The sequence below is a fragment of the Leucoraja erinacea genome, chromosome 38 (genome assembly GCF_028641065.1).
Source record: "Leucoraja erinacea ecotype New England chromosome 38, Leri_hhj_1, whole genome shotgun sequence".
Lineage (NCBI taxonomy): Eukaryota > Metazoa > Chordata > Chondrichthyes > Rajiformes > Rajidae > Leucoraja > Leucoraja erinaceus.
This window is the reverse complement of record NC_073414.1, coordinates 5516042-5542788: the sequence shown is the minus strand read 5'-3', so window position 1 is coordinate 5542788 and position 26747 is coordinate 5516042. Positions and strand designations below refer to the sequence as shown.

The following is a 26747-nucleotide window of genomic DNA, read 5'->3' as shown; positions in this document are numbered from 1 at the left end:
CTGGAATCCAGCTGCTGAGACCCAGAGGTGGAGTTTCTCATATGCTACAGGCTCTCCACTTTAATCTCACCCACCCACAGTGGCCCAACCATGCTATCATCGTCTATACTGGACCACCTCCATCAGTGTAAACTGATGCTCTAGTCATTAAAGGCATGACCTATATATAACTGGGTTCCGAAGTTGGGAGATCTTGTTGAAGTGCATAAAAACATTGATGAGACACGATTTGGAGTATTGTGTTCAGTTTTGGTCTCCATGTTATAATAATAATAATAATAACTTTATTTATAAAGCACTTTAAACAACTGCAGTTGCCACAAAGTGCTGTACATGAAAACTCATGGACAAGAAGTTATTACAAACCATTAAAAACCGTAAAACAAAGGACTATAAAACAGTAAAAATTAAAAGACATTAAAAGCACTAAAAACAGGAGCAATGTCTCAGCCAGTGTCGAAAGCCAGAGAATAAAAATTAGTTTTTAGGGTGGATTTGAAGATGGACAGTGTGATGTGCAACGGCAAGGTGTTCCAGAGTGCCGGAGCAGCAACAGAAAAGGCTCTATCCCCTCTGAGCTTCCGCTTAGACCTTGGTACCTCTATAAGGTAGACATCTTATACCTCTATAAGATGTTGTCAAACTGGAAAAGGTGAGAAGAAGACTCACGAGGATGCTGAGGGACTGAGCTGTAAGGGAAGGTTGAGCGGGCTGGGACTTTATTCCTTGGAGCGCAGGAGGATGAGGGGTGATCTTGTAGAGGTGTACAAGATCACGAGAGGAGAGGAAAGGATCGGGTAAATGCACAGAGCAAAGAAGGGAAGCGATTTGAACTTTTTTTTCTGCCTTCCATCACAGTGAGGAATGTGGAGGAGTCACTGTGGTGGATGTTTGTGTTAAAATGTGTTTTGTGTCTTTTGTTGCTTTTTATTTGGATGACTGACTTGGCAAATTAAATTCCTCGTAAGTTGCAAAAACATACTTGGCTAATAAAGTATGAATGTGACTGTGGTGGACAAAAATGCTGGAGAAACTCAGCAGGTGAGGAAGCAAAGGAATAGGTGACGTTTCGGGTCTCGACCATAGATGCTGCCTCACCCACTGAGTTTCTCCAGCATTTTGGCCTATTTTAGATTTTTCCAGCATCTGTAGTTCCTTCATAAACATTGTGATTGTGATAGTCTTTTACCCAGAGTAGGGGAATCGAGAATAAGCAGATATGGGTTTAAGTTGAAGGGGGAATGATTTAATACGAACTCCAGGGGTAACTTTTTTACACAAAGGGTGGTGTGTATATGGAACGAGGTGTTGAGGCAGATACTATAATAGAGTTTAAGGGGCATTTTGTTCAGGTACATAGATAGGACAGGTTTAGAGGGATATGGGCCAGGCATGGGCAGGTGGAACTAGTGTAGATGGGACATGTTGGGTCGGTGTGGGCAAGTTGGGCCAAAGGGCCTGTTTCCATGCTGACCCCAACAGTGAGACAGTCACAGCACGAGTTAGGTTGAACTAAACATCTCTAATATGATGTGACCAGGACATTTTAAAGCAGTATTAATTGGACCTTGGATGAAGCAGGCCGATTCTAGATGTCAAGATCATTGGTTTGGCCACTTCAACTTTGATGTTAAATTGGAATTTAAATATATCCCAAATAAATTCAGCTGCAGAAATTCAGCTTTAAGTCTCTGATGTTCTACCCAGGTTCATCGTCATAGAGTGATACAGCATGGAAACTGGCCCTTCGGCCCAACTTGGTGCCTACATGTCCCAGCTATACTAGTCCCACCTGTCAGCGTTTGGTCCATATCCCTCCAAACCTGCCCTATCGACACTATAATAGAATAGTGAAAGGCCTGGATAGAGTGGATGTGGAGAGGACAAACCTGGCCTTTCCATGTGTCTGCCTAACTGCTTCTTAAAGGTTGGGATAGTCCCTGCCTCAACTGCCTCCTCTGGCAGCTTGTTCCATTCACCCGCCACCCTTAGCGTGAAAAAGTCAATCAGAATCGATCAGAAAAAGTCGGAGTCTATAGGTATTACACTTCGACTGACGGCCGATTATTGATCCGGTTTAAAGGTCACGTCATAGGACACCAGATAGCCGTCATTGTACACGTACAGCTTGTGGTCGGACGGGTTGTAGCTGACACTGCGCAGTGTCTCCATCACCTTCTCCATCCTTACAGTGGCCTCACCTTCCTCACCGGTCCTGGTGTCGAACGTGTAGAAGATCTCCTCCGTCTGTGTGCCCACAGGCCTGAGGGCGTACAGTACCCCACAGATCATGAAGGCGTTGGTGACGCTGGGCTTGAACTGTTCGGTGACCCAGGTCCTCCCAACAGTGAAGTCCTCCGTGTTGATTTTGCTAAGAAGGATACGCCCGGCATGCTGCTCGGTGGAGTAAATGACCCAAAGGCCTGTTTCATCGACAGCAAAGTCCATGTCCTGGTACTTAACGTTGTAGTAGGAGAACCTGTTATTGTAGGCCGCATTAGCCAGGATCCGTTTATCTATGGCCCCTGTGTCTATGTTATACCTGCAGATATTCCTGCCATTGTAACAGTTGTAGTACACAGAGTTATTGTACAAGACCATCCCAGCCCCCTGTGCTCTGTTGTAATAGCTAGAATACCCAAGGTTTCTTTCAGTCCAATTTTGGTAGAGCAGTAAATCGTCATAAGAGGGGTAGAAGCGGAAGGTTTGAAATGAAGATTCCACAGTGGAGGCCACCACAAAATATTGCTCTTGTACGGGGTCTTTCCCCCAAGCTCCATATGGGTAACTCGACCCCATCCAGTTCTGTTGCACAATGAAAGGTTCGGTGACTGTGAGGAGGCCGCCATGTTTGCAGCTCCCTGTCAATAAACAGAAGAGAAACATTTGGAGAAACAGTTGGAGACATTTCTACAGAGTAGAAGCAGGCCCTTCGGCCCAACTTGCCCACACCGGCCAACATGTCCCACCTACACTAGCACACCCGACAGTCCCCTCGACACGAATAGTAGCAGTCAAATACGGGGCAAGGGCAGTCCTGTACGGGACAAACCAATATACGGGATGTCCCGGCTAATACGGGACAGCCGGCAGCCATTGTGCGTCCCTCCCCAGTCACTGTGGTGTCGCGCGGTTGATGGACAACTCACCGTAGTCGATGGGCGGAGGGGTCACGGCCTGGTCACGCTCACACTCCTCCAGCCGTTCCCGCAGGGCTGCCATGTCCTTGCGGATTTGCAGCACGTTGTTCCTGTCGTACGATTCCAGCTGGTGGACGATGAGGGACATATTCTCGATCTGAAACACAGAGGGAATGGTGGAGGAGCAGGGGCAAACCCAGCAAAAATCATACACCTGACGTCAGGATCGAACCCGGGTCTCGGGGGCTGTGAGAGCCATTCTGCTCTGCCAGCTGCACCGCCCCTTCATCAAGAATGAAACATTAACTCTGGACTCATATGAATTGGTCATATGACCAATTCTTAAGGAGTTGGTCTCCTTTCATCGACTTTTTGGAATCATGTGATGCAGCGGTACCGTAAGGATTGCTGATTTCAGTTCATGACGTGGATAGATCCCATGCTGCTCTGCCAGCTGCACCGCCCCTTCATCAAGAATGAAACATTAACTCTGGACTCGAGGTGAATCGAGTCTGTTAGTTTGACGATACAGTGTGGAAACAGGCCCTTCGGCCCACCGAGTCCGTGCCGACCAATGATTCTATCTTTCGAACCCTACGCACCAGGGGCAATTTTACAGAAGCCAATTAACCTACAAGCCCGCACGTCTTTGGAGTGTGGGAGGAAACCGCGATCACAGGGAGAACGCGCAAACTCCGTACAGACAGCACCCGTCATCAGTTTTGAACCGGGTATCCTAGACCCAAGCAGAACTGAGTGTGTTAAGTGTGTTCTCCTGAACTCAGTGAAGAGCTGGGTTATCTCCGGGTGCTCCGGTTTCCTCCCACATTCCAAAGACGTGCAAATTTGTAGGTTAATTGTCTGATGTGAAATTGTCCCTAGTGCAGGATAGAACTAGTGGCTGGCACGGACTCAGTGGGCCGAAGGGCCTGTTTCCAAGATGTATCTCTGAACTCCAAACTCCAGAGATGTTGCCTGACCCGCAGAGGTCCTCCAGAGCTTTGGGTATGTTTTTAGGGTGCAGTAAAGTGAATGATGCTGCTGTGGGCGATGCTCCTCACCTCTTCGTAGAGCTGGTCGATGATGGTGTTGCTCCCGTTGAGCAAGTCCTTCAGCTGGGAGGTGAGGGCCACCAGCTCTCGTATCTCCAGCTTGAGCAGCTCAAAGTCGAGCTGGGTGTAGGAGCCCCCGGTTTCGATGTTCTCCACACGCTGGGTCAGGTTCACCAGCCTGGACGCATACACCGACAGAGTCTGTCCATATTCCTTCACCTGCAGACAACAACAGTGAGTTACACTCACCTTCGGAGAATAGAGAACCGTTCACATCTCAAAATTAAAGGCCGACACGCAGCCTTGTTGTGATGAACTTACAAAATTCTTAAGGGGTTGGACAGGCTAGATGCAGGAAGATTGTTCCCGATGTTGGGGAAGTCCAGGACAAGGGGTCACATCTTAAGGATAAGGGGGAAATCCTTTAAAAACCGAGATGAGGAGAACTTTTTTCACACAGAGAGTGGTGAATCTCTGGAACTCTCTGCCGCAGAGGGTAGTTGAGGCCACAGTTCATTGGCTATATTTAAGAGGGAGTTAGATGTGGCCCTTGTGGCCAAGGGGATCAGAGGGTATGGAGAGAAGGCAGGTACGGGATACTGAGTTGGATGATCAGCCATGATCATATTGAATGGCGGTGCAGGCTCGAAGGGCCGAATGGCCTACTCCTGCACCTAATTTCTATGTTTCTATGTTTCTATGAATAGCCATTACTGCATTGTGTAGCTGGTGTTAGAATGTGTAGGTCTTGTTCCAATGTGTAACCATTCTAATGGCTCCACGCTGCCACGGTAAGGCCAGCAGCATAAACAAGGGCCAGTCGCACCCTGGCCACTCCCCCCCTCCCCTCTCCCATCAGGCAAGAGAGATACAAGTGTGAAAATGCAAGCTTCAAGATTCAGGGACAGTTTCTTCCCAGTTGCTTTCGGACAGGCGAACCACCCTCTCACCAGCCAGAGAGTGGACCTGAGCCACCATCTACCTCATTGGAGACCCTTGGACCATCTGTAATAGGACTTTACTAGATTTTAGTAAGGCAGCCAACATAATCAAAGGCTTATCCCACCCCGGCCATTCCTTCTTCTCCCTGCTCCCATGTTGCAGAAGGCATCGAAGCTTGAAAGAGAGCACCACCAGACTCAGGAACAGCTTCTTCCCCTCTGTTATAAGGCTGTGGAATGATCTTTCCATAAGTCAGGTTACTGTCCAATCCACCTCTACCCCATTGTAGACATTGGGCTTTATGGAACTGATGCGTACATATCTGAGACTTCCAATGTCAGTAAATCTGAGAGTCGGTAATATTTATAACTTCACAAGTTCATAAAATATAGGAGCAGAATTAGGCCATTTGACCCATCAAGTCTACTCCGCCATTCAATCATGGCTGATCTATCTCTCCCTCTTAATCCCATTCTCCTGCCTTCTCCCCATAAACCCTGGCACCCGTACTAATCAAGAATCTATCTAACTCTGCCTTAAAAATATCCATTGACTTGGCCTCCAAACATCCATTGACTTGCCATCAAACGCTCATCATATATTAACCCAATCACTCCTGGGATCATTCTTGTAAACCTTCTCTGGATCCTCTCCAAAGAGTTACGGGGGTCAAAACTGTTCTCAATACTCCAAATGCCATCTGACCAGTGCCTTATAAAGATGGGCACAAAAGGCTGGAGTTAAGCCACTTACGAGACCTAAACAGCAACCTCTGGTGACCTCGCCTGCCACCCAAAAAACAAATCAAGTTCGAGGTGACCTACCACCTCCTACCACCTCCCACGCACATGTTGAAAACCTTCCTCCACTATGAAGAAAACCGGCTTCAACTAGACCTGCCACTAAAAAATGATCGATGTTTAAAAGGGCAACATATTTTTAGTCGAGGCCGGTTTTAATCATGATGAAAAAACAGCAGCAACCTCGATGAAGCCTCGACAACCACACGGAAACCACAGTAGGGAGAGTGACCAAAACCTCCGGTGACCTCATGGAAACCTTGGGTGGCGGGCAAGGTCACCAGAGGTTGCTGTTTAGGTCTCCTAAGTGGGACAGGGGCTTAACTCAGTGGGACAGGCAGCATCCCTGGAGAGGAGGACATTTTGGGTCGAGGCACTTCTTCAGACCTTATGAAGCATCCCTGCTTTTTATATTCTTGTCTCTCAAAATAAACGCTAGAATTGTCCATACCTTGGTGTACTCTGCCTGGACGCTGATATTGAGTTCCGATGTGGTTTCTATCAGATATTCCATTTTATCCGCTGGGAACGTAGTGTCGGGCAGTGTCACTGAGCACACACACACTAGGTCACTGTTAACTGTCCCATTGAAGGCCTTCGAAGTCTGTAACCACATTAACATTGGGTTAATAGACAATAGACAATAGGTGCAGGAGTAGGCCATTCGGCCCTTTGAGCCAAGCAGAGCAAAGTTTCTGCTGGTGCACAGTTCCTGAATAATTCCCATTCATTTACATTAACATCTCAGTTTCAGTTTCAGTTTAGTTTATTGTCACGTGTACCGAGGTACAGTATAAAAGCTTTTGTTGCGTTCTAACCGTTCAGCAGAAAGATAATACATGATACTCGCTAGAATTTAGAAGATTGAGGGGGGATCTTATAGAAACTTACAAAATTCTTAAGGGGTTGGACAGGCTAGATGCAGGAAGATTGTTCCCGATGTTGTGGAAGTCCAGAACTAGGGGTCACACAGTTTAAGGATAAGGGGGAAATCTTTTAGGACCGAGATGAGGAAAACATTTTTCACACAGAGAGTGGTGAATCTGTGGAATCTCTGCCACAGAAGGTAGTTGAGGCCACAGTTCATTGGCTATATTTAAGAGGGAGTTAGATGTGGCCCTTGTGGCCAAGGGGATCAGAGGGTATGGAGAGAAGGCAAGTACGGGATACTGAGTTGGATGATCAGCCATGATCATATTGAATGGCGGTGCAGGCTCGAAGGGCCGAATGGCCTACTCCTGCACCTATTGTGTATGTTTCTATGAAAGAGGTAGATAGTAGTTCAACACTGTTCTCTGGTTGTGGTAGGATGATTCAGTTGCCTGATAACAGCTGGGAAAAACTGTCTCTGAATCTGGATTTGTTTGTTTTCACACTTCTGTACCTTTCGCCTGATGGGAGAGGGGAGAAGAGGGAGTGGCCAGGGTGCGTCTTGTCCTTGATTATACTGCTGGCCTTGCCGAGGCAGCGTGCTGTTGCTGTTTCCTTTTATATTGTATGTCTGACTTGGCAAATGAAATTCCTCATATGTTGCAAAACATACTTGGCGAATAACGTATTATTGTGATTGTCACTGTGATCACAGGTGAAGAAGGGGCCGAGTTTGCATCACATATCGTGTGTAGTCAAGCATTTCCAGCCAGGCAGTCTGGTTGTGGTTGCAGTGATTACTCAGCGGGACAGGGCAGCATCTCTGGAGAGAAGGAATGGGTGACGTTTCGGATCGAGACCCTTCTTCTGTGTGTGGTGTTACATTGACCAGAACAGTCTTGGAGAAACACCCTGGAGGAGATTGACTGCTCTTGTGCATTAGTCAGTCACAGCGAACTTGACTTTACTCAAACACAGAAAGAACTGGGGGGGGGGGGGGGGGGGGGGGGGGGTGAGGGGGACAAGTTTACTCACGGAGATCTGGGCAGAGGTCTCCAAGATGGCCACAAGCAGCAGCAGGAACCATTTCGCCATTATGCCTTCCCTGTTCACCTGCACAAGGAGGAGTTGCAGGAGAGATCAGATATCCAGCCCTTCAGGAAGTCAGGGAACCGCACAGAATGGAAACGGAAGCGTTTGAGTTTAGTTTATCGTCACACGAAGAGCTGTTGCCGCGTGCTAACCCGTTAGCGGGGTGACAATGCCAGATTCCCTCTCTCTCCATCCCTCCCACATCCTAATTCTCCGACTAGTTTCACTGACCTCCTGATGAAGTTTTACTGGCAGCTTCCCCTAGCCAACAATGATCTCTTCTACATTTTCCTTAGAAACATAGAAACATAGAAATTAGGTGCATGAGTAGGCCATTCGGCCCTTCGAGCCTGCACCGCCTTTCAATATGATCATGGCTGATCATCCAACAGTATCCCGTACCTGCCTTCTCTCCATACCCCCTGATCCCCTTAGCCACAAGGGCCACATCTAACTCCCTCTTAAATATAGCCAATGAACTGGCCTCAACTACCCTCTGTGGCAGAGAGTTCCAGAGATTCACCACTCTCTGTGTGAAAAAAGTTCTTCTCATCTTGGTTTTAAAGGATTTCCCCCTTATCCTTAAGCTGTGACCCCTTGTTCTGGACTTCCCCAACATCGGGAACAATCTTCCTGCATCTAGCCTGTCCAACCCCTTAAGAATTTTGTAAATTTCTATAAGATCCCCTCTCAATCTCCTAAATTCTAGAGAGTACAAACCAAGTCTATCCAGTCTTTCTTCATAAGACAGTCCTGACATCCCAGGAATCAGTCTGGTGAACCTTCTCTGCACTCCCTCTATGGCAATAATGTCCTTCCTCAGATTTGGAGACCAAAAACTGTACGCAATACTCCAGGTGTGGTCTCACCAAGACCCTGTACAACTGCAGTAGAACCTCCCTGCTCCTATACTCAAATCCTTTTGCAATGAAAGCTAACATACCATTCGCTTTCTTTACTGCCTGCTGCACCTTGATCTGCTTCATCCCCGTTTGATCTCTCGTTTTCACGCCTTGCCCTTCCATATCCCCCGTTTCCCTCTCCCCGGACTCTCAGTCGGAGGAAGGGTCTAGACCCGAAACATCACCCACTCCCTCTCTCCCGGGATGCTGCCTGCCCCGCTGAGTTACTCCGGCATTTGTTGTGCTCATGGGCTGATTCACATCATCTGGATTCTTGCTCTTCATTGCACCAGTGTTAAAACCCGAGTTAAACCTTCCGTCTAAGTCAAACCTCGATCAGATAATCCCTGCTTCTGAAAGGGTGAAGATTTTGACTTACCGATCTGTCAGCGGGTGAGACGTGAGTGCTGATCTAGTAGAGTGCGGACGCCCAGCGCAATAAATGGTTCCGCAGAAAACCGTCCCTTATATAGGCAGGTCCTGGGAGAGCATCACTCTGTTATCTCTCTCTGCTGTTAATGGTGCCAGCAGTTAGCTGGATGGGTAAACTGAGACGGTGAGATTAAGCACCAAGATTACCGATAAAACCTCACCGGGTGACAGCTGTGCTTGAGAGGCCACAGTGCGTGATAACTTCATTTGGTGCCCAGATGTTGATTCAAGTTTGCCTGTCAAGGTGAAGCTAATTAACTACCAATGACACACTGTACATCTTGAGTTTCTCTGAGGATCCTTCAATGCTTCTACTCTGAGGCTGTAGAAAGCATCTTGTCCGGCAACATCACAATCTGGTTTGGGAATTGCTCTGCCCAGGACAGGAAGGCTCTGCAGAGAGTAGTGCGTTCGGCCGAACGCACCATGGGAACTACACTCACCCCCCTGCAGGACTTATACACCAAGTCAAGTCAAGTCAAGTTTATTTGTCACATACACATACGAGATGTGCAGTGAAATGAAAGTGGCAATGAAATGAAAGTGGCAAGGATCTACACCAGGAGGTGTAGATCCTGTCTCGTCAGATTCTGGTGAACTTCTACCGCTGCACCATCGAGAGCATCCTTACCAACTGTATCACAGTATGGTATGGCGACTGCTCTGTCTCCGACCGGAAAGCACTGCAGAGGGTGGTGAAAATTGCCCAACGCATCACCGGTTCCTCACTCCCCTCCATTGAGTCTGTCCAAAGCAAGCGTTGTCTGCAGAGGGCGCTCAGCATCGCCAAGGACTGCTCTCACCCCAACCACAGACTGTTTACCCTCCTACCTGTATGCACGTAAATATATTTATTTATTTCTCATATTCCATGTCGCTCTTCTAGGGAGATGCTAACTGCATTTCGTTGTCTCTGTACTGTACACTGCACAATGACAATGAATTGGAATCTGAATCTGAATCTGAATCCAGAGCCAGCAACATTATGGGGGACCCCTACCCCCCCAGCAATGGACTGTTCCAGCTGCTACAGTCAGGCAAACGCCTCCGCTGTCACGCTGTGAAAACAGGGAGGATGAGACGGAGTTTCTTCCCACAGGCCGTCAGGACTGTAAACTCTTATCTCACCAGGGACTCATTTACTGTTGTCTTGTGTCTTATTAAAAAAATAATTCTAACATGTAAATACTGATTCTGTTCTATTCTATTCTGTTCTGTAGTTTTTGCACAATCCGCAGGCATTGCCACTTTCATTTCACTGCACATCTTGTATGTGTATGCGACAAATAAAGTTGGTTTGACTTGACTGTACATACTTGGGCTTCCAAGATGGTTCTCCACGATGACAACAGCTTCCAAGATGGCCCCCAACCCAGCTGAGCCACAGTAGCAGATCTACAAACTCATGTTAGAATCGCTCCACATTCATAAATCTCTGATCCTGCAGCGACATTTAAGGTCATAAGGGATAGGTGCAGAATTAGGCCATTCAGCCCATCAGGTCTACGCCGCCATTCAATCATGGCTGTTCTATCTCTCCCTCCGAACCCTATTCCCCTGCCTTCTCCCCATAATCCTCTGACACCTGTACTAATCAAGAATCTATCTATCTCTGCCTTTAAAATATCCACTGACTTGGCAGTACTATATACACTGTAAATGGCCTGATTGTAATCGTGTATTGTCTGTCCGCTGACTGGATACACACAACAAAAGCTTTTCACTGTACCTCGGTACACGTGACTTTAAACTAAACTGAATTGGCCTGAACTGGGCTTAACTTGTTTGGCCAAACTACAAAAGAGGGGCCAACAGGAAGGAGACCACATAAATGCAATAAGTTGGACAGGGGTGGGAGATTGCAACCTTCACGTGGTCCACCCTGTTTCGAAAGGATGGGACGGCTAAATGCAAACTAAAAGCAAACTCACCGAATGGCCGCTCTGTCGAAACGTCATCTACCCGAAAGGCGGCGCCGCCTACAGGCCAAAGGACTGAATGCCGCTCAACAGAAAAGTCAAATAACGGACATGACGTCCCCCATGTCCATCACATCACTGTGGAGGGATGAACATTGTCCCACGCCTCCGCTCCACCCGACCCACAGCCCGCGGAGGGTGAACGTGGGAGAGTGGGGGCTGTCCCGAGGGATGCGCACCTTCGGCCGCTTACAATTTGGTGCTTGGGTTCATTCGGTTCGACTTCTCGTCCATCGGCGCCACGTCTGCACGCGGTTTCCGCGCTGTATATCTAAACTAAACAAAACTAAAATATTTGTGCAATTTATTGGTGTCCTTCGATGGATAACGTATGCTGTGAATAACATGATACCAGTGAACGCATTAAACTTAGATTTCCACAAGGCATGTGGCAAGGTGCATGTATCAAATAAGAAATGTGTTAGTGTGTACAGAAGATTGTCTGGATAACAGGAAACAGAGGGTAGATGTAAATGGGTCTTTTTTTGACTGGCAAGTTGTAATAACTAGAGTACCAGAGGTTGTTGCTCCTCCATATATAGGTTTTACTAATCTAGCCATTAATGCCTTGATGGCTTAATGTTTTGTTTACACAATGATAGAGGGAAGTAGGTTGAGACAAGAAAAAAGGGTTAGAGAAAGGTGAAATGAGTGGGGAGAGGAGATACAAGGAACTGCAGATGCTGGTTTACAAAGAAAGGACACAAGTGCTGTAATACCTCAGCTGGTCAGGCAGCATCTCTGGAGAACATGGGTGGATGATGTTTCCAGTCTTTAGTTTAGTTTAGTTTAGAGATACAGTGCGGAATCAGGTCCTTCGAGTCGGCACTGGAAGCACATTAACACTACCCCACACACACACTAAGGACAATTTACAATGATACCAAGCCAATTAAACCTGCACGTCTTTGGAAGGTGGAAGGAGACCGGAGCTCCCGGAAAAAAACCCACGCAGGTCACGGGGAGAACGGACAAACTCCACATAGACAGCACCGGTAGTTAGGATCGAACCAGTGTCGCCGTTTCTGTAAGGCAGTAACTTTACCGCCGCCCAGGCAGTCGGGACACGTCAGGCATCGTCAGATCGTGGTGGGGTGTGTGAAGAAAGAGGATGAGATGTTGGGGGCAGGATGGCAAGTGATAAGGATCCAATCTGAAGGATGGTCCTGAAACGGAACATTGCCAATCCATGTCCCCCACAGATCCTGCCTGACTCGCTGAGTTACTCCAGCTCCCTCGCCTACCCTCTTTCCCTCTGTGTTCTCAGAAATCACCAGGGAGTAGAGGTGTTTCAACAGGAGCTGAACCTCACAGAGTCCATCATCTAGTGAAGGTGGCGGACTAGTGCAAGGGTTCCCAACCAGGGGGTAATGTCGTCTAACCCAGGGGGGTAAATTTATTGATTCTGTATTAGAACATTTATTTTCTCGTTGACTGACTGCGTTTGGTTCCAGTATACCGGTATCTGTTCATCATTAATTGTTCATAAATAAGTGAAATAACATTGTTATGTGCTATTAAAGTTGCCCGGGGTAAACGGGACGAACAAGGTTGGGAACCCCTGGACTAGTGTATCAAGTATGACTTAATATCATCTTCAAATCCAGTGTTAAAACGCATTTGTACTCCCTGGCTTTTGACCATGCCTGAGGCTTTGCTTCTGTTTGTGGTGTTTTTGATGTTTCTTTATTTTACATGTCTTTTCCTACTATTTCTTTTGATTGTTATTTTTGGTGTGTGTTAACTTTTTTGTCAATGATTAGTGATGTACAGCACTTTGTTGCAGCTATGTTTGTTTTTAAAGTGCTCTATAAATAAAATTATTATTATTATTATTATTATTAATATTGGTGATCAGTAGTTGAGACACTCGATTCTGAAACATTACTGAAAGGTTACAGTGTGGAAGAAGGCCATTCGACCCATTGAGTTTATACTGGCTTCATGTAAGAGCAATCCAGCAGTTCCACTCCCCCAGTCTCTCTCCTGCGCATTCTTTTCTTGCAGATACTTAAATCCAGCTCCCTTTTCAACACCACCATTACATTTGCCTCCACTACTTCCTCAGTGAACTCTAAACCCCAATTGTATAAAAAATATTTTCCTCATAAAATCCCACAATGTTTAATTTAGTTGAGTTTAGATTAGAGATAGAGTGCGATAAGAGGCCCTTCGGCCCCTCGAGTCCGCACCGACCAGCGATCCCCGCACACCAACACTATCCTACACACACTAGGGACAATTTACAATTATACCAAGCCAATTACATAGAAACATAGAAAATCGGTGCTGGAGGAGGCCATTCGGCCCTACGAGCCAGCAATGGCATTCATTGTGATCATGGCTGATCGTCCCCTATCAATGCCTTGCTTCTCCCCATATCCCTTGACTCTACTAGCCCCTAGAGCTCTATCTAACTCTCTCTTAAATCCATCCAGCCTATTAGCCTACAAAGCTGCGCATCTTTGGAGTGTGGGAGGAAACCGGAGCACCCAGAGAAAACCCACGCAGTTCACGGGGAGAACGTTCAAACTCCATACAGACAGCACCCGTAGTCGCTGAGTTATTTGTGTGGAAGACTGAGTATAGGAGCAGGGAGGTTCTACTGTAGTTGTACAGGGTCTTGGTGAGACCACACCTGGAGTATTGCGTACAGTTTTGGTCTCCAAATCTGAGGAATGACATTATTGCCATAGAGGGAGTGCAGAGACGGTTCACCAGACTGTTTCCTGGGATGTCAGGACTGTCTTGTGAAGAAAGACTGGATAGACTTGGTTTATACTCTCTAGAATTTAGGAGATTGAGAGGGGATCTTATAGAAACTTACAAAATTCTTAAGGGGTTGGACAGGCTAGATGCAGGAAGATTGTTCCCGATGTTAGGGAAGTCCAGGACAAGGGGTCACAGCTTAAGGATAAGGGGGAAATCCTTTAAAACCGAGATGAGAAGAACTTTTTTCACACAGAGAGTGGTGAATCTCTGGAACTCTCTGCCACAGAGGGTAGTTGAGGCCAGTTCATTGGCTATATTTAAGAGGGAGTTAGATATGGCCCTTGTGGCTAAGGGGATCAGGGGGTATGGAGAGAAGGCAGGTACGGGATACTGAGTTGGATGATCAGCCATGATCATATTGAATGGCGGTGCAGGCTCGAAGGGCCGAATGGCCTACTCCTGCACCTATTGTCTATGTTTCTATGTTTCTATGTAGTCAGAATAAAACCGGGGTCTCTGGCACTGTGAGAGAGCAACTCTACCATTGCGCCACTGTGCCACATCCACTAATGCATACAATAAAAAAAAACACAAATTTGTGGTAAGGTCACTTGTAGCATTGAAAAGGGGGATTCTGAGACTCGAGTACACATTGTTACGTAGCACCCTCCCACAAATGCTGCTCTGGTCCCTGTTAACAGCAGACGGGCCTGCAGGAGATGAAGAACCAGCACCTTGGACAGCGTCTACCTGCTGGAAAGCAGCAGCACCTTGGACAGCGCTCCGGACTGAGCTGAAGCCACAGCCTGAGCAGCAACAGTTGCATTCAATTAGAGTCACAGAGTGACACAGTGTGGAAACAGGCCCTGTGGCCCAAATTGCCCACTCCGACCAACATGTCCCAACTACACTAGTCCCACCTGCCTGTGTTTGGTCCATATCTCTCCACACCTGCCCTATCCATGTACCTGTCCAAATGTTTCATAACTGTTGGGATAGTCCCAGCCTCAACGACCTCCTCTGGCAGCTTGTTCCATACACCCACCACCCTTTGTGTGAAAGAGTTACCCCTCAGATTCCTATTAAATCTATTCCCCTTCACCTTGAACCTACTGAATGTCCTCTGGTCCTCGATTCCCCTACTCTGGGCAAGAGACCCTGTGTATCTACCAGATCTATCCCTCTCATGATTTTATACACAATTAGTGAGGATTGAGTTAACTCACGTGCAACTTTTGATTGCAGTTCCATACGCAGCAGTAAAACTCCAAAAGCCTCTGAAATATCCCCTGACTCTCAGTCAGAAGAAGGGTCTCAACCCCAAACGTCACCTATTCCTTTTCTCCAGAGATGCTGCCTGTCCTGCTGAGGGTGACCTTTGGGTCGAGACCCTTCTTCTGACTGAGAGTCAGGGGATAGTTAAGAACTATAGTCGCCAACTTGCTCACTCCCAAATAAGGGACAAAAGGTCAAAATGAGGGATAAACTCCCGGGCAATTCGTTGACCGACTGGGCTGTGTCTGGGTGAATGATGAGTTGGCCCGGGTGCTGGACTGCACACAAAGCCCAGCCGGCGGGCCAGCTGAGGAGTTTTGGCCCGGGCCGCTCAACGTCACATGCAAAGACCGGCGCCCCATTCAACTCATGAACCAACGATCGGCCGTGAGAAGGAGGAGGGGTGGTGGTGTCGGCGGTAAGCGAAGGTCCGAAGGCCGGGCTGCCGACCGACGGGGCCACTGGCGAGGTGCTGCTGCTGCACTCCATGGGCTGCACTACGTCGGGACGGGTGAGGCGGGGCCGAACGCGGCGTTCCGACCCAACGGTCCCCTCGACCCGAGTAGTAGCGGTCAAATACGGGACAAGGGCAGTCTCGTACGGGACAAACCAATTCAGCCCAATACAGTGGCTTGCAAAAGTTTTCATACCCCTTGAACTTTTCCACATTTTGTCATGTTACAACCACAAACGTAAATGTATTTTATTGGGATTTTATGTGATAGACCAACACAAAGTGGCGCATATGTATCATTTCCCTTCCACTTCACAATTATGCACCACTTTGTGTTGGTCTATCACATAAAATCCCAATAAAATACATTTACGTTTGTAGTTGTAACATGACAAAATGTGGAAAAGTTCAAGGGGTATGAAAACGTTTGCAAGCCACTGTATACGCGATGTCCCGGCTAATACGGGACAGTTGGCAACCCTATTAAGAGGCCACTGGAGTTTTACTGCTGCGTATGCAACTGTCATAAAAAGTCGCTTATATTTACCCAATAAATTAATAAAATGATAACATCTGTAAACACACGTGGAATTCATTCACCTCAACAGCTGATTAAACATCCTGCAAACTATAATGAAAGTGTAGAAGTCAACCAAGTTTATTATTTTATGAGATGCTACTAGTTAAATAGCTTTATTTATTTATTGTTATTCCAAGTCCCGATCTCCCTGAACGTTGCAACACAGGGCACTAAAGAGTGATAACAAAGCCATATAGAAAACAGGGAACATAGAAAAATATGTGCAGGAGCAGGCCATTCGGCCCTTTGAGCTAGCACCGCCATCCAATATGATCTTGGTTGATCATCTAAAATCAGAACGACGTTCCTGCTTTTTCCCCCATATCTCTTGATCCCTTTCTTGGTTCTTGGTTTCTTGGTCCTCCAAAATATTCCAACTGGAATTTAAACTGGAGGTGGTGAAGGGAAAGCTTAAGCCAGAAAGGGTTATTGGGAAGAAAGAGCTACTTTAAATTTAGTTGCATCTGGTTGGGTAACTATAGTTGGGTGGAGATTATTCCGTGCTTTAATTGTGCGGGGGAAGAACGAATTGCTGTACACATCTGTCTTTGTTGATGTTTCTGGGATCACAAATTGGATCGAATGCCCTCGCCTGCTCCTAATTGGTTTGGTTTTCAGATTCAGATTCAGAATCAATTTTAATTGTAATTGTCAGTGTACAGTACAGATTCAACAAAATGCATTTAGCATCTCCAGTGGAAGAGCGACATAGCAAACGATTTGAATAAATAATAATAAGTGTCCACATCACAGGGGGGGGGGACTGGGGGGGTGGTGATTGGCAGTCACCGAGGTACGTTGTTGAGTAGAGTGACAGCCGCCGGAAAGAAGCTGTTCCTCGACCTGCTGGTTCGGCAACGGAGAGACCTGTCGCGCCTCCCGGATGGTAGGAGGGTGAAACAGGGTAAACAGGTAGATAGGGTTGGTGTAGGTCTTGTAGTCTATGTCAAGCTGACCATTTAACATTTTGTAAAAACAGGTCAAACGGTGAATCCTTTATCCCGAAGAGCTAAATCCAAGCAAATATGATACGCTTGCTTTCATCAGTCTGGGCAAGAAGCCATGTTGCAGCTTTATAGGACTTTGGTTAGACCGCATTTGGAGTACCGTGCGTAGTTTTGGTTGCCACATCACAGGAAGGAATAGCAGGCTTTGGAGAGGGTGCAGAAGAGACTGCTGCCTGGATTGGAGGGAATTAGTTATGACGAAAGTTTGGGCAAACTTGGATAGTTTTCTCGTGAACGTCACAGTTGAGTGGATGGCACAGGGGCAGCACGGTGGCGCAGGGGAAGAGTTGCTGCCTCACAGCGCCAGAGACCAGGGTTCGATCCAGACTATGGGTGCTGTCTGTTTGTGCGTTCTCCCCATGACCACGTGGGTTTTCTCAGGGGTGCTCCGGTTTCCTCCCACATTCAAAATACATGGAGGTATGTAGGTTAATTGGCTTCTGTAAATTGCCCCTATTGTAGGATAGAACTTGAATGGACAATCTATGGTCGGCAAGGACTCGGTAGGCCGAAAGTCCTGTATCCACACTGTTTCCCCAAACTAAACTATAAACTAACCCTGATAGAAATACATACATTTATTATCCACCTACAGTACACGTATAAATATTTTAAATGTTGTTATAGTTATATTCGGCACGGACTAGAAGGGTCGAGATGGCCTGTTTCCGTGCTGTAATTGTTATATGGTTATATTAGAGTCATAGATAACGACTCCACTGAGTCCATGATGACCTTCATCTACAGGGCCCTAGCGAGACCACACCTGGAGTATTGTGTGCAGTTTTGGTCCCCTAATTTGAGGAAGGACATTCTTGCTATTGAGGAAGTGTAGCATATGTTTACAAGGTTGGCGGGACTGTCATATTCTGAGAGATTGGAACAGCTGGGCTTGTATACTCTGGAATTTGATGCAGACTTACAGAACTGACATTTAAACCCCCACTCTCTCAATCCTGGCCTGTGAGTGCAATGCATATCCTGAATTTGTCTGCAATTCGCAGCGGCACTGTTTGGCATCTTCGGGCATTTCTGACACTTGTGCGGAGGCAAGCGTTTAATGCTTTATCATCCTCGGCTTATTTTTCACGATTATCTACCTATGTGAAATGAATACACAGGTCCGAGCAATAGAGGCAACTGAGCATTACCTTAATCGGTTCCCTCTGGATTAGAGTAATGCTAATTTAAATTTTGAGCCACTTAAATGTAAAATAAAATCCTTTAAGACCTTTAGTTTTACTATTACACCAAGAGCATGAGAAAGAGCTTGAGGGAGTGTGAGAAACAGGGAACCCAGGTCGCACTAGCTTCTCATCTTCATCCAACAAACAGCTAACAATGGCCAGTTATTCCTTTATCATCGTTACTTTTGTTGCATATCTTTCATTCATTGTTCTTTATCTCACCACATCGTCTATAATATATTTTGTTTCCCTTATCCCTGAAGAAGGGTCTTGACCCAAAATGTTACCCATTCCTTAGAGTGGGAGATTACAACCTTCACATGGTCCACCCTGTTTCGACGAATGCAGTCAGCCAGGCGTGCACAAATGGAAGATCAAACAAAACAAGTCTTACAACTTTAAGCTGTGCACGCCATACGCAAGAAGAAGACCCATTCCTTCTCTCCAGAGATGTTCCGTTGAGTTACTCCGGTTTTTTGTGTCTATCTTGGTGAGAAACAGTAATTCCGCAGATTCACAACTTTCTGTGCCCTTGACTCCGCTATAGAAACATAAGACAATAGGTGCAGGAGTAGATCTTTCTGCCCTTCGAGCCATCTCTAAACTCAACACTACATGGCGTTCAAGAAGGAACTGCAGATGCTGGAAGATCGAAGGTACACAAAAATGCTGGAGAAACTCAGCGGGTGCAGCAGCATCTATGGAGCAAAGGAAATGGGTGACGTTTCGGGCCGAAACCTTTCTTTAGACTATCACACTACATGGTGATAGCATTGGATAGCAGAGAATCAGGATGTATTTAAATGTACTGATTTGCATGGCTGTAACCAAACTGTTTCTTCTGAAATGACAAGTGTTAAATTAGCATGAAACACAATTAAAAAAAATCAGCAGAATTTTATTTCTTAAAATGTATTCCTTCTTTTCGACTCTCAGAGGCATATTCAGCCAGTGTTTGACACAGCTCATGTGGAAAGTTGCACTGCTGGGGACGATGTAATTGGCCTGCAGTCTCTCGGGCACGTGCCAGCACATCCAGGGGTTGGGTCAAGCAGAGCCCAGCTGCTGCTTCTTACTGGGGAGTACATCTCCATCGTCCTCACCTCCAGTGTGACAAAACTCGGACTAGGTGGTCCATTTCTTCACCCACCCATTCATTCATTCAGTTTCGAGTATCTTCTGCTTACCAAGTCCCTGTAGAACTGAAAGATCTTCTCCGCTGCCTTCTGGCATATCGCAACACACTGCTGGAGCTGAAACAGAAGGCAAGCACGTTAGCAAGGTCACAAGGAGTGCCTGACATTATTGCCCAAGAAAGGAGCAATACACCTAAACACTGATGCACTTGAAGGAAAAATTACCAGTAGGAAATCTCACGGGCATTTTGCTACTTTCATGATTACTTATTTTTTTAATTACACTCAAGTGTTTTATTGTCATGTGCCCTGAAATTATTGATTGGTAAAATCCTCCAAAGGTTACGGGGAACAGGAAGTAGAACGGTGTTGAGGGTAGAAGGTATCCCGGGGAAATCTGGCAATACATGCACAAGGAGTCCAAGCTGCTGCCAATTGTCAAATGAGCAGAAGAAATCTATGAGGATTATTGATGATAAAATAGGATAGCCTGCCCCTATAGGCCTTCTATCAGTAGCCAAGACAAGGAGGAACTAAAGAGGAAGGAGGGAAAAAAATAAATAAATGGTTGCACACTGACCTCCTCAACAGAATAGGAACCCTTTGTGGACAACGTGAGCAGTTGCTTCTCAACACTGTCGATGGAGAAGGTGAGGACAGCAGCTGCCTCCTGGAACAAATAAGGGGAAGAATTAGAGGCTGGCGAGCCACCTTCCCACAATGAAAGCAACGATGGTAACAACAATGAGTAGCAACATCTATCCAACGTTAGTTAAACTCAACCATCTGGTAATCGACAGCAGTACAAGTCATCCTTTAAGATATTCAGAGAATGGGGTTGATCTAGGAACCAAAACATTAAATCGTGACTTGAATGATAGTGTCATGAGGCCCTGTTGGTAACATTCACGCTCCATGAAGGATCCTCTAGTCTAGCATAAACCGAGAGCCTGGAAATGGCCAGTCGTGCATCCTACTGCAATCCACTCCATGAAAAAGCAGTCGATGCAGTCATCTATAAAGCTATACACAAGATACACAATGTGCCAGAGTGTTTCAGAGGGTCAGGCAGCATTGCTGGAGAATAAGGATGGGTGAGGTTGCGGGTCAGGGACCTTCCTTAGACTGAAAGTAGAGGGCGGAGGGGGAGGGGGGGGGGGGGGAAGGAGGGAGCATTGAAGAGATGGAGGCAAGAGTCATTCATCACTCTGGGAATACTGGTGTGTTAGCTGGCTGGTTTAGTGGCAGCACAGTGTCGCAGCAGGGACCCGGTTCATGTGCTATCTTCATGGAGTTTGCACATTCTTCTTGTGACTGCGTGGGTTTTTTCTCTGGGCGATCCCACATTCCAAACACGCTTGGATTTGTAGGTTAATTGGCTTTTGTGAAATTACCCCTCATGAGGATGAGAAAGTGGGATGACATAGAACTAGTCTGGACAGTTGATCGATGGTCGGCATGGACTCGGTGGGTCAAAGGGCCCGTTTCAATGCTATAAATCTGAACCAAACAATTAATTAACTGCAAAACATTCTGGGGTGAAAGATGAATACAAACTCCTAACTGCAATGGCAGATTAATTAGTAATTGAGGGCTCTTAAGAGTCCAGGGATTTCACATCACCAACCTTCTCCATCGTTGTTGTTGGGTCTAGGAGGATGTTTCTGTCAGGGTCGATCATGCATGTAATCCCACAGAAGACACTTTTCATTGGGAGCCCAGCGTCCATTAGCGCCATGCAGGCAGCGTTTAGGCAACAGGACAGCAGCTACTCCTGGCTGTTAAGGATCTCACGGGGAATGGAAACTTCAACAACAGAAGCTGGCAAAATGGTGCTTACCTTGAAAGTTGTAAATTGAGCCTGATGAGAAAGTTAGTTGAATATCAATTCCCTTCTACTTTATATTCATGTACATCGTTTATGGAAAACTGAATAATTGAAATTGTGCCGATGCATCTGCTGAGGCTTAAGGAATAATATGGTTTAGAGGTGCAGCACGGGAGCAGGCCTTTCAGCCCACCAATCAGCCCCTATACTAGTTCTATCCTACATAGAGCCGAGAGGCATCTGTGGGGGGAAAGGAATGGTCAACATTTCTGCTTGAGACGCTGCATCTCCCCCCTCCCACACAGAAGCTGCTCAACCCACTGAATTCCTCCAGCAGATTGCTCATCAAAACTGGATGTTGGTGGGACTTTACCACATTTATTATCACCATAATTCCTACTTTACAAGACTAACTAGTCTCCATCAGCATTAAAGCAATTTGGAACATCCAAGTGGTAGCATGTTAATTAAAGGTTTGGTTTAGTTTAGAGATACAGTGTGGAATCAGGCCATTCAGCCCAACGAGTCCACACTGACCAGCGATCCACACACACTAACACTATCCTACACACACACTAGGAACAGTTTACATTTATACCAAGCCAATTAGCCTATAAACCTGTACGTCTTTGGAGTGTGGGAGGAAACCGGAGCACCCGGGGAGAATGTACAAACTCCATACAGACAGCACCCGTAATCAGGATCGAACCCGGGTCTCTGGCGCTGCAGGGCCACAACTCTACCGCTGCATCGCCATGTCTTTCTGTTGGAGCCTATGGGGATCAGAGGCTGGCACAGTGACCGACCTGTCACCACGGTCAGGATACAGATCCAGAGTCGTGGATGACCTGCAGTACAACGGTGATGGAGGATCGCGGGTGGAGGGCCGTCAGCACGGTGGCCTCACAGGTGTTTCGAATCATCTGCTCCTTGCTCTTCTCTGCGACACCTTTGGAAAAGCAAAATCAACGTGAATGCATGACGTCAGATAATATGTATAACAGCAGCAACATTCTCCGACATCACTCTGAAGAAGGGTTTTGGCCCGAAACGTTGCCCATTTCCTTCACTCCATAGATGCTGCTGCAACCGCTACATTTCTCCAGCTCTTTTGTCAACCAACAATATTCTCAACCCAGCAGACCATAGGAGCAGACTTGAGTCTACTCCACCATTCAATCAGGCCGAGCTATTTTTCTCTCACAACTCCATTCTCCTGCCTTCTCTCTGTAACCTTTGATGCCCTTACAAATCAAGAACCTATCAATCGCCACTTTAAAAATACCCAATATCGTGGGCCCCATGCCACCTGCGGCAATGAATTCCACAGACTCGCCACCATCTGGCTAAAGAAGTTCCTCATTAGAGGCACTAACTACTTGGGTAACACAGTGCATTAGAGGATCTGTGGTATTATTAACTTGGGTGGCACAGTAACACTGCCTCAGAATACTTGAGACTCCTCAGATCCAGCCTCAGGTACTGTTGTCTGTGTGGAGTTTGCATGCTCTCCTTGCGACCACAATTCCCTCCTGCCAAGTGCTCTGGTTCTCTTCCATATCCCGAAGATGTACGGGTTAGTAGGTTAATTGGCCGCTCTAGATTTTCCCTAGTCTGTCGGTGAGGGGGTAGAAGAATCTGGGGAGAGTTGATAGGAATACAAGGATTGGAATATTCTCAGTGGTCTGCAGGGAACGGTGGACTGAAGGGCCTGTTTCTGTGTTCTATGACACAAACCCACAGTGGATGAAGAAGCAAGCTGTCAGAGTGCTCTATGCCAGAGACTTCTCAAAGAAAGTTTTTGCGTTTGTGTACAAACTATTTCCCACCAAACGGCAATCCACCCAGATCCCAATCTACAGCCCACCTAAAACAGTCCCACATGTCAGTCTTCATTCTTGCCCAGGGAGCTAATTGGATGTTTCCCTCAACATGGTCTCTCGGGACTTACTTGGTAACCCGACTTTTGGCTTGAGTAGGACATCCAGTGTGGCTTTGTCGAAGATCTCTTTGCTCACTTTCACCTCGGCGGGTCCGTATACAGCAGCCAGAACTGTTGTATCTCCTGTGATTAAAACATATTAGCACAGGCAGGTGTCAACATTGCCACACACGGTCAATACGTCGCAACAATGCGTTTAGTGATGCTGTTACAACTTCTCCAAAGTAAAAGTTAACCAGGTGAAAAGGTATCCTCTTGACAACAGAAAAAAATTAATCAGCTGCACTGTTTAATTGTAGAAACAAAGACTTGCAGATGCGAGTTTCTACCAAAGATAGACACAAAATGCTGGAGTAACTCAGCAGGTCAGGCAGCATCTCTGGAGAAAAGCGATAGGTGATGTTTAGGATCAAGACAAGGCATAATGAGCTCACCATCTCATACACCACCTACTAAACCTAAGTGGATGCAACATCCTCAGCCCCGAGGGACCACTGGAGCAGAGGATAGTGTGAGGTTGGCACAAGGCAAGGGGGAATCAATGGGGTTAGTTGGAAGGGGGGGGGGGAGGGGGGCGCGCGTGTTTACCCCACGACAGAAAGGGGAGGAGTTGTACAGTTTAAACACAGCTTATGGAAAGCCATTTAAGAAGGAACTGCAGATGCTGGAAAATCGAAAGTAGACAAAAATGCTGGTGAAACTCAGCAGGTGAGGCAGCATCTATGGAGCGAAGGAAATAGGCAACGTTTCGGGCTTCTTGAAGAAGGGTTTTGGCCCGAAACGTTGCCTATTTCCTTCGCTCCTGAGATGCTGCTGCATCCGCTGAGTTTCTTCAGCACTTTTGTCTACCTTATGGAAATCTTTTCACAGTAACATAGACAATAGGTGCAGGAGTAGGCCATTCAGCCCTTCGAGCCTGCACCGCCATTCAATATGATCATGGCTGATCATCCAAATCAATATCCCATACCAGCCTTCTCTCCATACCCCCTGATCCCCCTAGCCACAAGGGCCACGTCTAACTCCCTCTTAAATATAGCCAATGAACTGACCTCAACTACCTTCTGTGGCAGAGAATTCCACAGATTAACCACTCACTGTGTAAAAAATTATTTTCTCCTCTCGGTCCTAAAAGATTTCCCCCTTTTCCTTAAACTGTGTCCCCTTGTTCTGGACTTCCCCAACATCGGGAACAATCTTCCTGCATCTAGCCTGTCCAACCCCTTAAGAATTTTGTAAGTTTCTATAAGATCCCCCCTCATCTCTAAATTCTAGCGAGTACCCCAATCCAGACTTTCCATCTCTTCCCAGGAATCAGTCTGGTGAACATTCTCTGGACTCCCTCTATGGCAAGAATGTCTTTCCTCAGATCAGGAGACAAAAACTGTACGCAATACTCCAGGTGTGGTCTCACCAAGACCCTGTACAACTGCAGTAGAACCTTCTTCTTCTTCTTCTATGCAGTGTTTTTTGGCGGTTGGCAAACAACTTTTTTGGTGCATTACTGCCACCAACTGGCATGGAGTGTGGATCAAACAACACCATTACATATATTAATAACCTATATCCTTCCGAACAAATTGGTTACCCTAAGAAAAAGCAACAGGATTTGATAGCACTTATATGAACTCTCTTGCAAAATATCTACCAAATCAAATTGTACTCTTTCTTTTCTGAACTGCTCACTCATCCGTCCTCTCTCCTCCTCTGCAGTAGAACCTCCCTGCTCCTATACTCAAATCCTTTTGCTAAGAATGCTAACATATGAATGCTAACATACCATTCGCTTTCGTGGATAAATGTGAGGTTATCCATTTTGGTGGCAAAAATAGGAAAGCAGACTATTATCTAAATGGTGGCCGATTGGGAAAGGGGGAGATGCAGCGAGACCTGGGTGTCATGGTACACCAGTCATTGAAGGTAGGCATGCAGGTGCAGCAGGCAGTAAAGAAAGCGAATGGTATGTTAGCTTTCATTGCAAAAGGGTTTGAGTATAGGAGCAGAGAGGTTCTACTGCAGTTGTACAGGGTCTTGGTGAGACCACACATGGAGTATTGCGTACAGTTTTGGTCTCCAAATCTGAGGAAGGACATTATTGCCATAGAGGGAGTGCAGAGACGGTTCACCAGACTGATTCCTGGGATGTCAGGACTGTCTTATGAAGAAAGACTGGATAGACTTGGTTTATACTCTCTAGAATTTAGAAGATTGAGAGGGGATCTTATAGAAACTTACAAAATTCTTAAGGGGTTGGACAGGCTAGATGCAGGAAGATTGTTCCCGATGTTAGGGAAGTCCAGGACAAGGGGTCACAGCTTAAGGATAAAGGGGAAATCCTTTAAAACCGAGATGAGAAGAACTTTTTTCACGCAGAGAGTGGTGAATCTCTGGAACTCTCTGCCACAGAGGGTAGTTGAGGCCAGTTCATTGGCTATATTTAAGAGGGAGTTAGATGTGGCCCTTGTGGCTAAGGGGATCAGGGGGTATGGAGAGAAGGCAGGTACGGGATACTGAGTTGGATGATCAGCCATGATCATATTGAATGGCGGTGCAGGCTCGAAGGGCCGAATGGCCTACTCCTGCACCTAATTTCTATGTTTCTATGCAGTGTTTTTTGGCGGTTGGCAAACAACGTTTTTGGTGCATTACCGCCACCAACTGGCATGGAGTGTGGATCAAACAACACCATTCAATATACTAATAACCTATATCCTTCCGAACAAATTGGTTACCCTAAGAAAAAGCAGCAGGATTTGATAGCACTTATATGAACTCCCTTGCAAAATATCTACCAAATCAAATTGTACTCTTTCTTTTCTGAACTGCGCACTCATCCGTCCTCTCTCCTCCTCTGCAGTAGAACCTCCCTGCTCCTATACTCAAATCCTTTTGCTAAGAATGCTAACATATGAATGCTAACATACCATTCGCTTTCTTCACTGCCTGCTGCACCTGCATGCGCTCATGTACCTTCTACCTGACGGCAGCAGGGAGATGAGGATTTTCCAGCATCTGCAGTTCCTTGTTAAACACTGGCGTGTCCCTGCGGGCCGTGGCAAGGGCCGTGCAGCACAGCAGCACAGCAGCACCCACCTTGTGTGAAACAGGCCGAGCCGTCGGGCCGGGACAGGAGTCCGTGTTCGCAGCAGAACGGGCGCAGCAGCTGCATCTCGCCCCCAACCGCCGCCGCCGCCATTTTGTTTCCCGCCCACCCGGCGGCGCACTCTACCCGCGTCACCGCGCCTGACGGACAGCGCCCTCCACCAATCAGCGGCCGGACCCGCCCACCCCGGCCAATCCGCTGCGGGAGAGGCAACCCGCGACATCCCCCATCCAGGCCCCCACAACCACAGATGTCCAACGCACGCCTGGTTTAAATTAGTTTCTCTGAAGGGAATTTGTCGGCGGTTATTAACT

General features: G+C 46.8%; 2 protein-coding genes across 3 annotated transcripts; both read right to left on the bottom strand.

Annotated features, from left to right (window-relative positions):
* Window positions 1-377: 377 nt before the first annotated feature.
* On the bottom strand, window positions 378-9244 carry LOC129714268 (olfactomedin-4-like). 2 transcript variants are annotated; one of them, XM_055663817.1, is made up of 6 exons: window positions 9178-9244; window positions 7840-7917; window positions 6386-6538; window positions 4202-4411; window positions 3150-3297; window positions 378-2861 (listed from the first exon to the last, which is right to left on the bottom strand). In XM_055663817.1, exons 2-6 carry the CDS (start codon window positions 7897-7899, stop codon window positions 2065-2067), a joined length of 1368 nt encoding a protein of 455 aa, XP_055519792.1. In that variant the 5' UTR covers window positions 7900-7917; window positions 9178-9244; the 3' UTR covers window positions 378-2064. The 2 variants fall into 2 exon arrangements, with proteins under 2 accessions (XP_055519792.1, XP_055519793.1); XM_055663818.1 differs by lacking the exon at window positions 9178-9244 and having other exon boundaries at window positions 7840-8079.
* A 10057-nt stretch (window positions 9245-19301) lies between these two features.
* exosc5 (exosome component 5) lies at window positions 19302-26577 on the bottom strand. Its single transcript, XM_055663686.1, has 6 exons — window positions 26424-26577; window positions 23340-23453; window positions 22216-22337; window positions 21188-21328; window positions 20141-20230; window positions 19302-19677 (listed from the first exon to the last, which is right to left on the bottom strand). Exons 1-6 carry the CDS (start codon window positions 26524-26526, stop codon window positions 19579-19581), a joined length of 669 nt encoding a protein of 222 aa, XP_055519661.1. The 5' UTR covers window positions 26527-26577; the 3' UTR covers window positions 19302-19578.
* Between the last annotated feature and the right edge of the window lie 170 nt (window positions 26578-26747).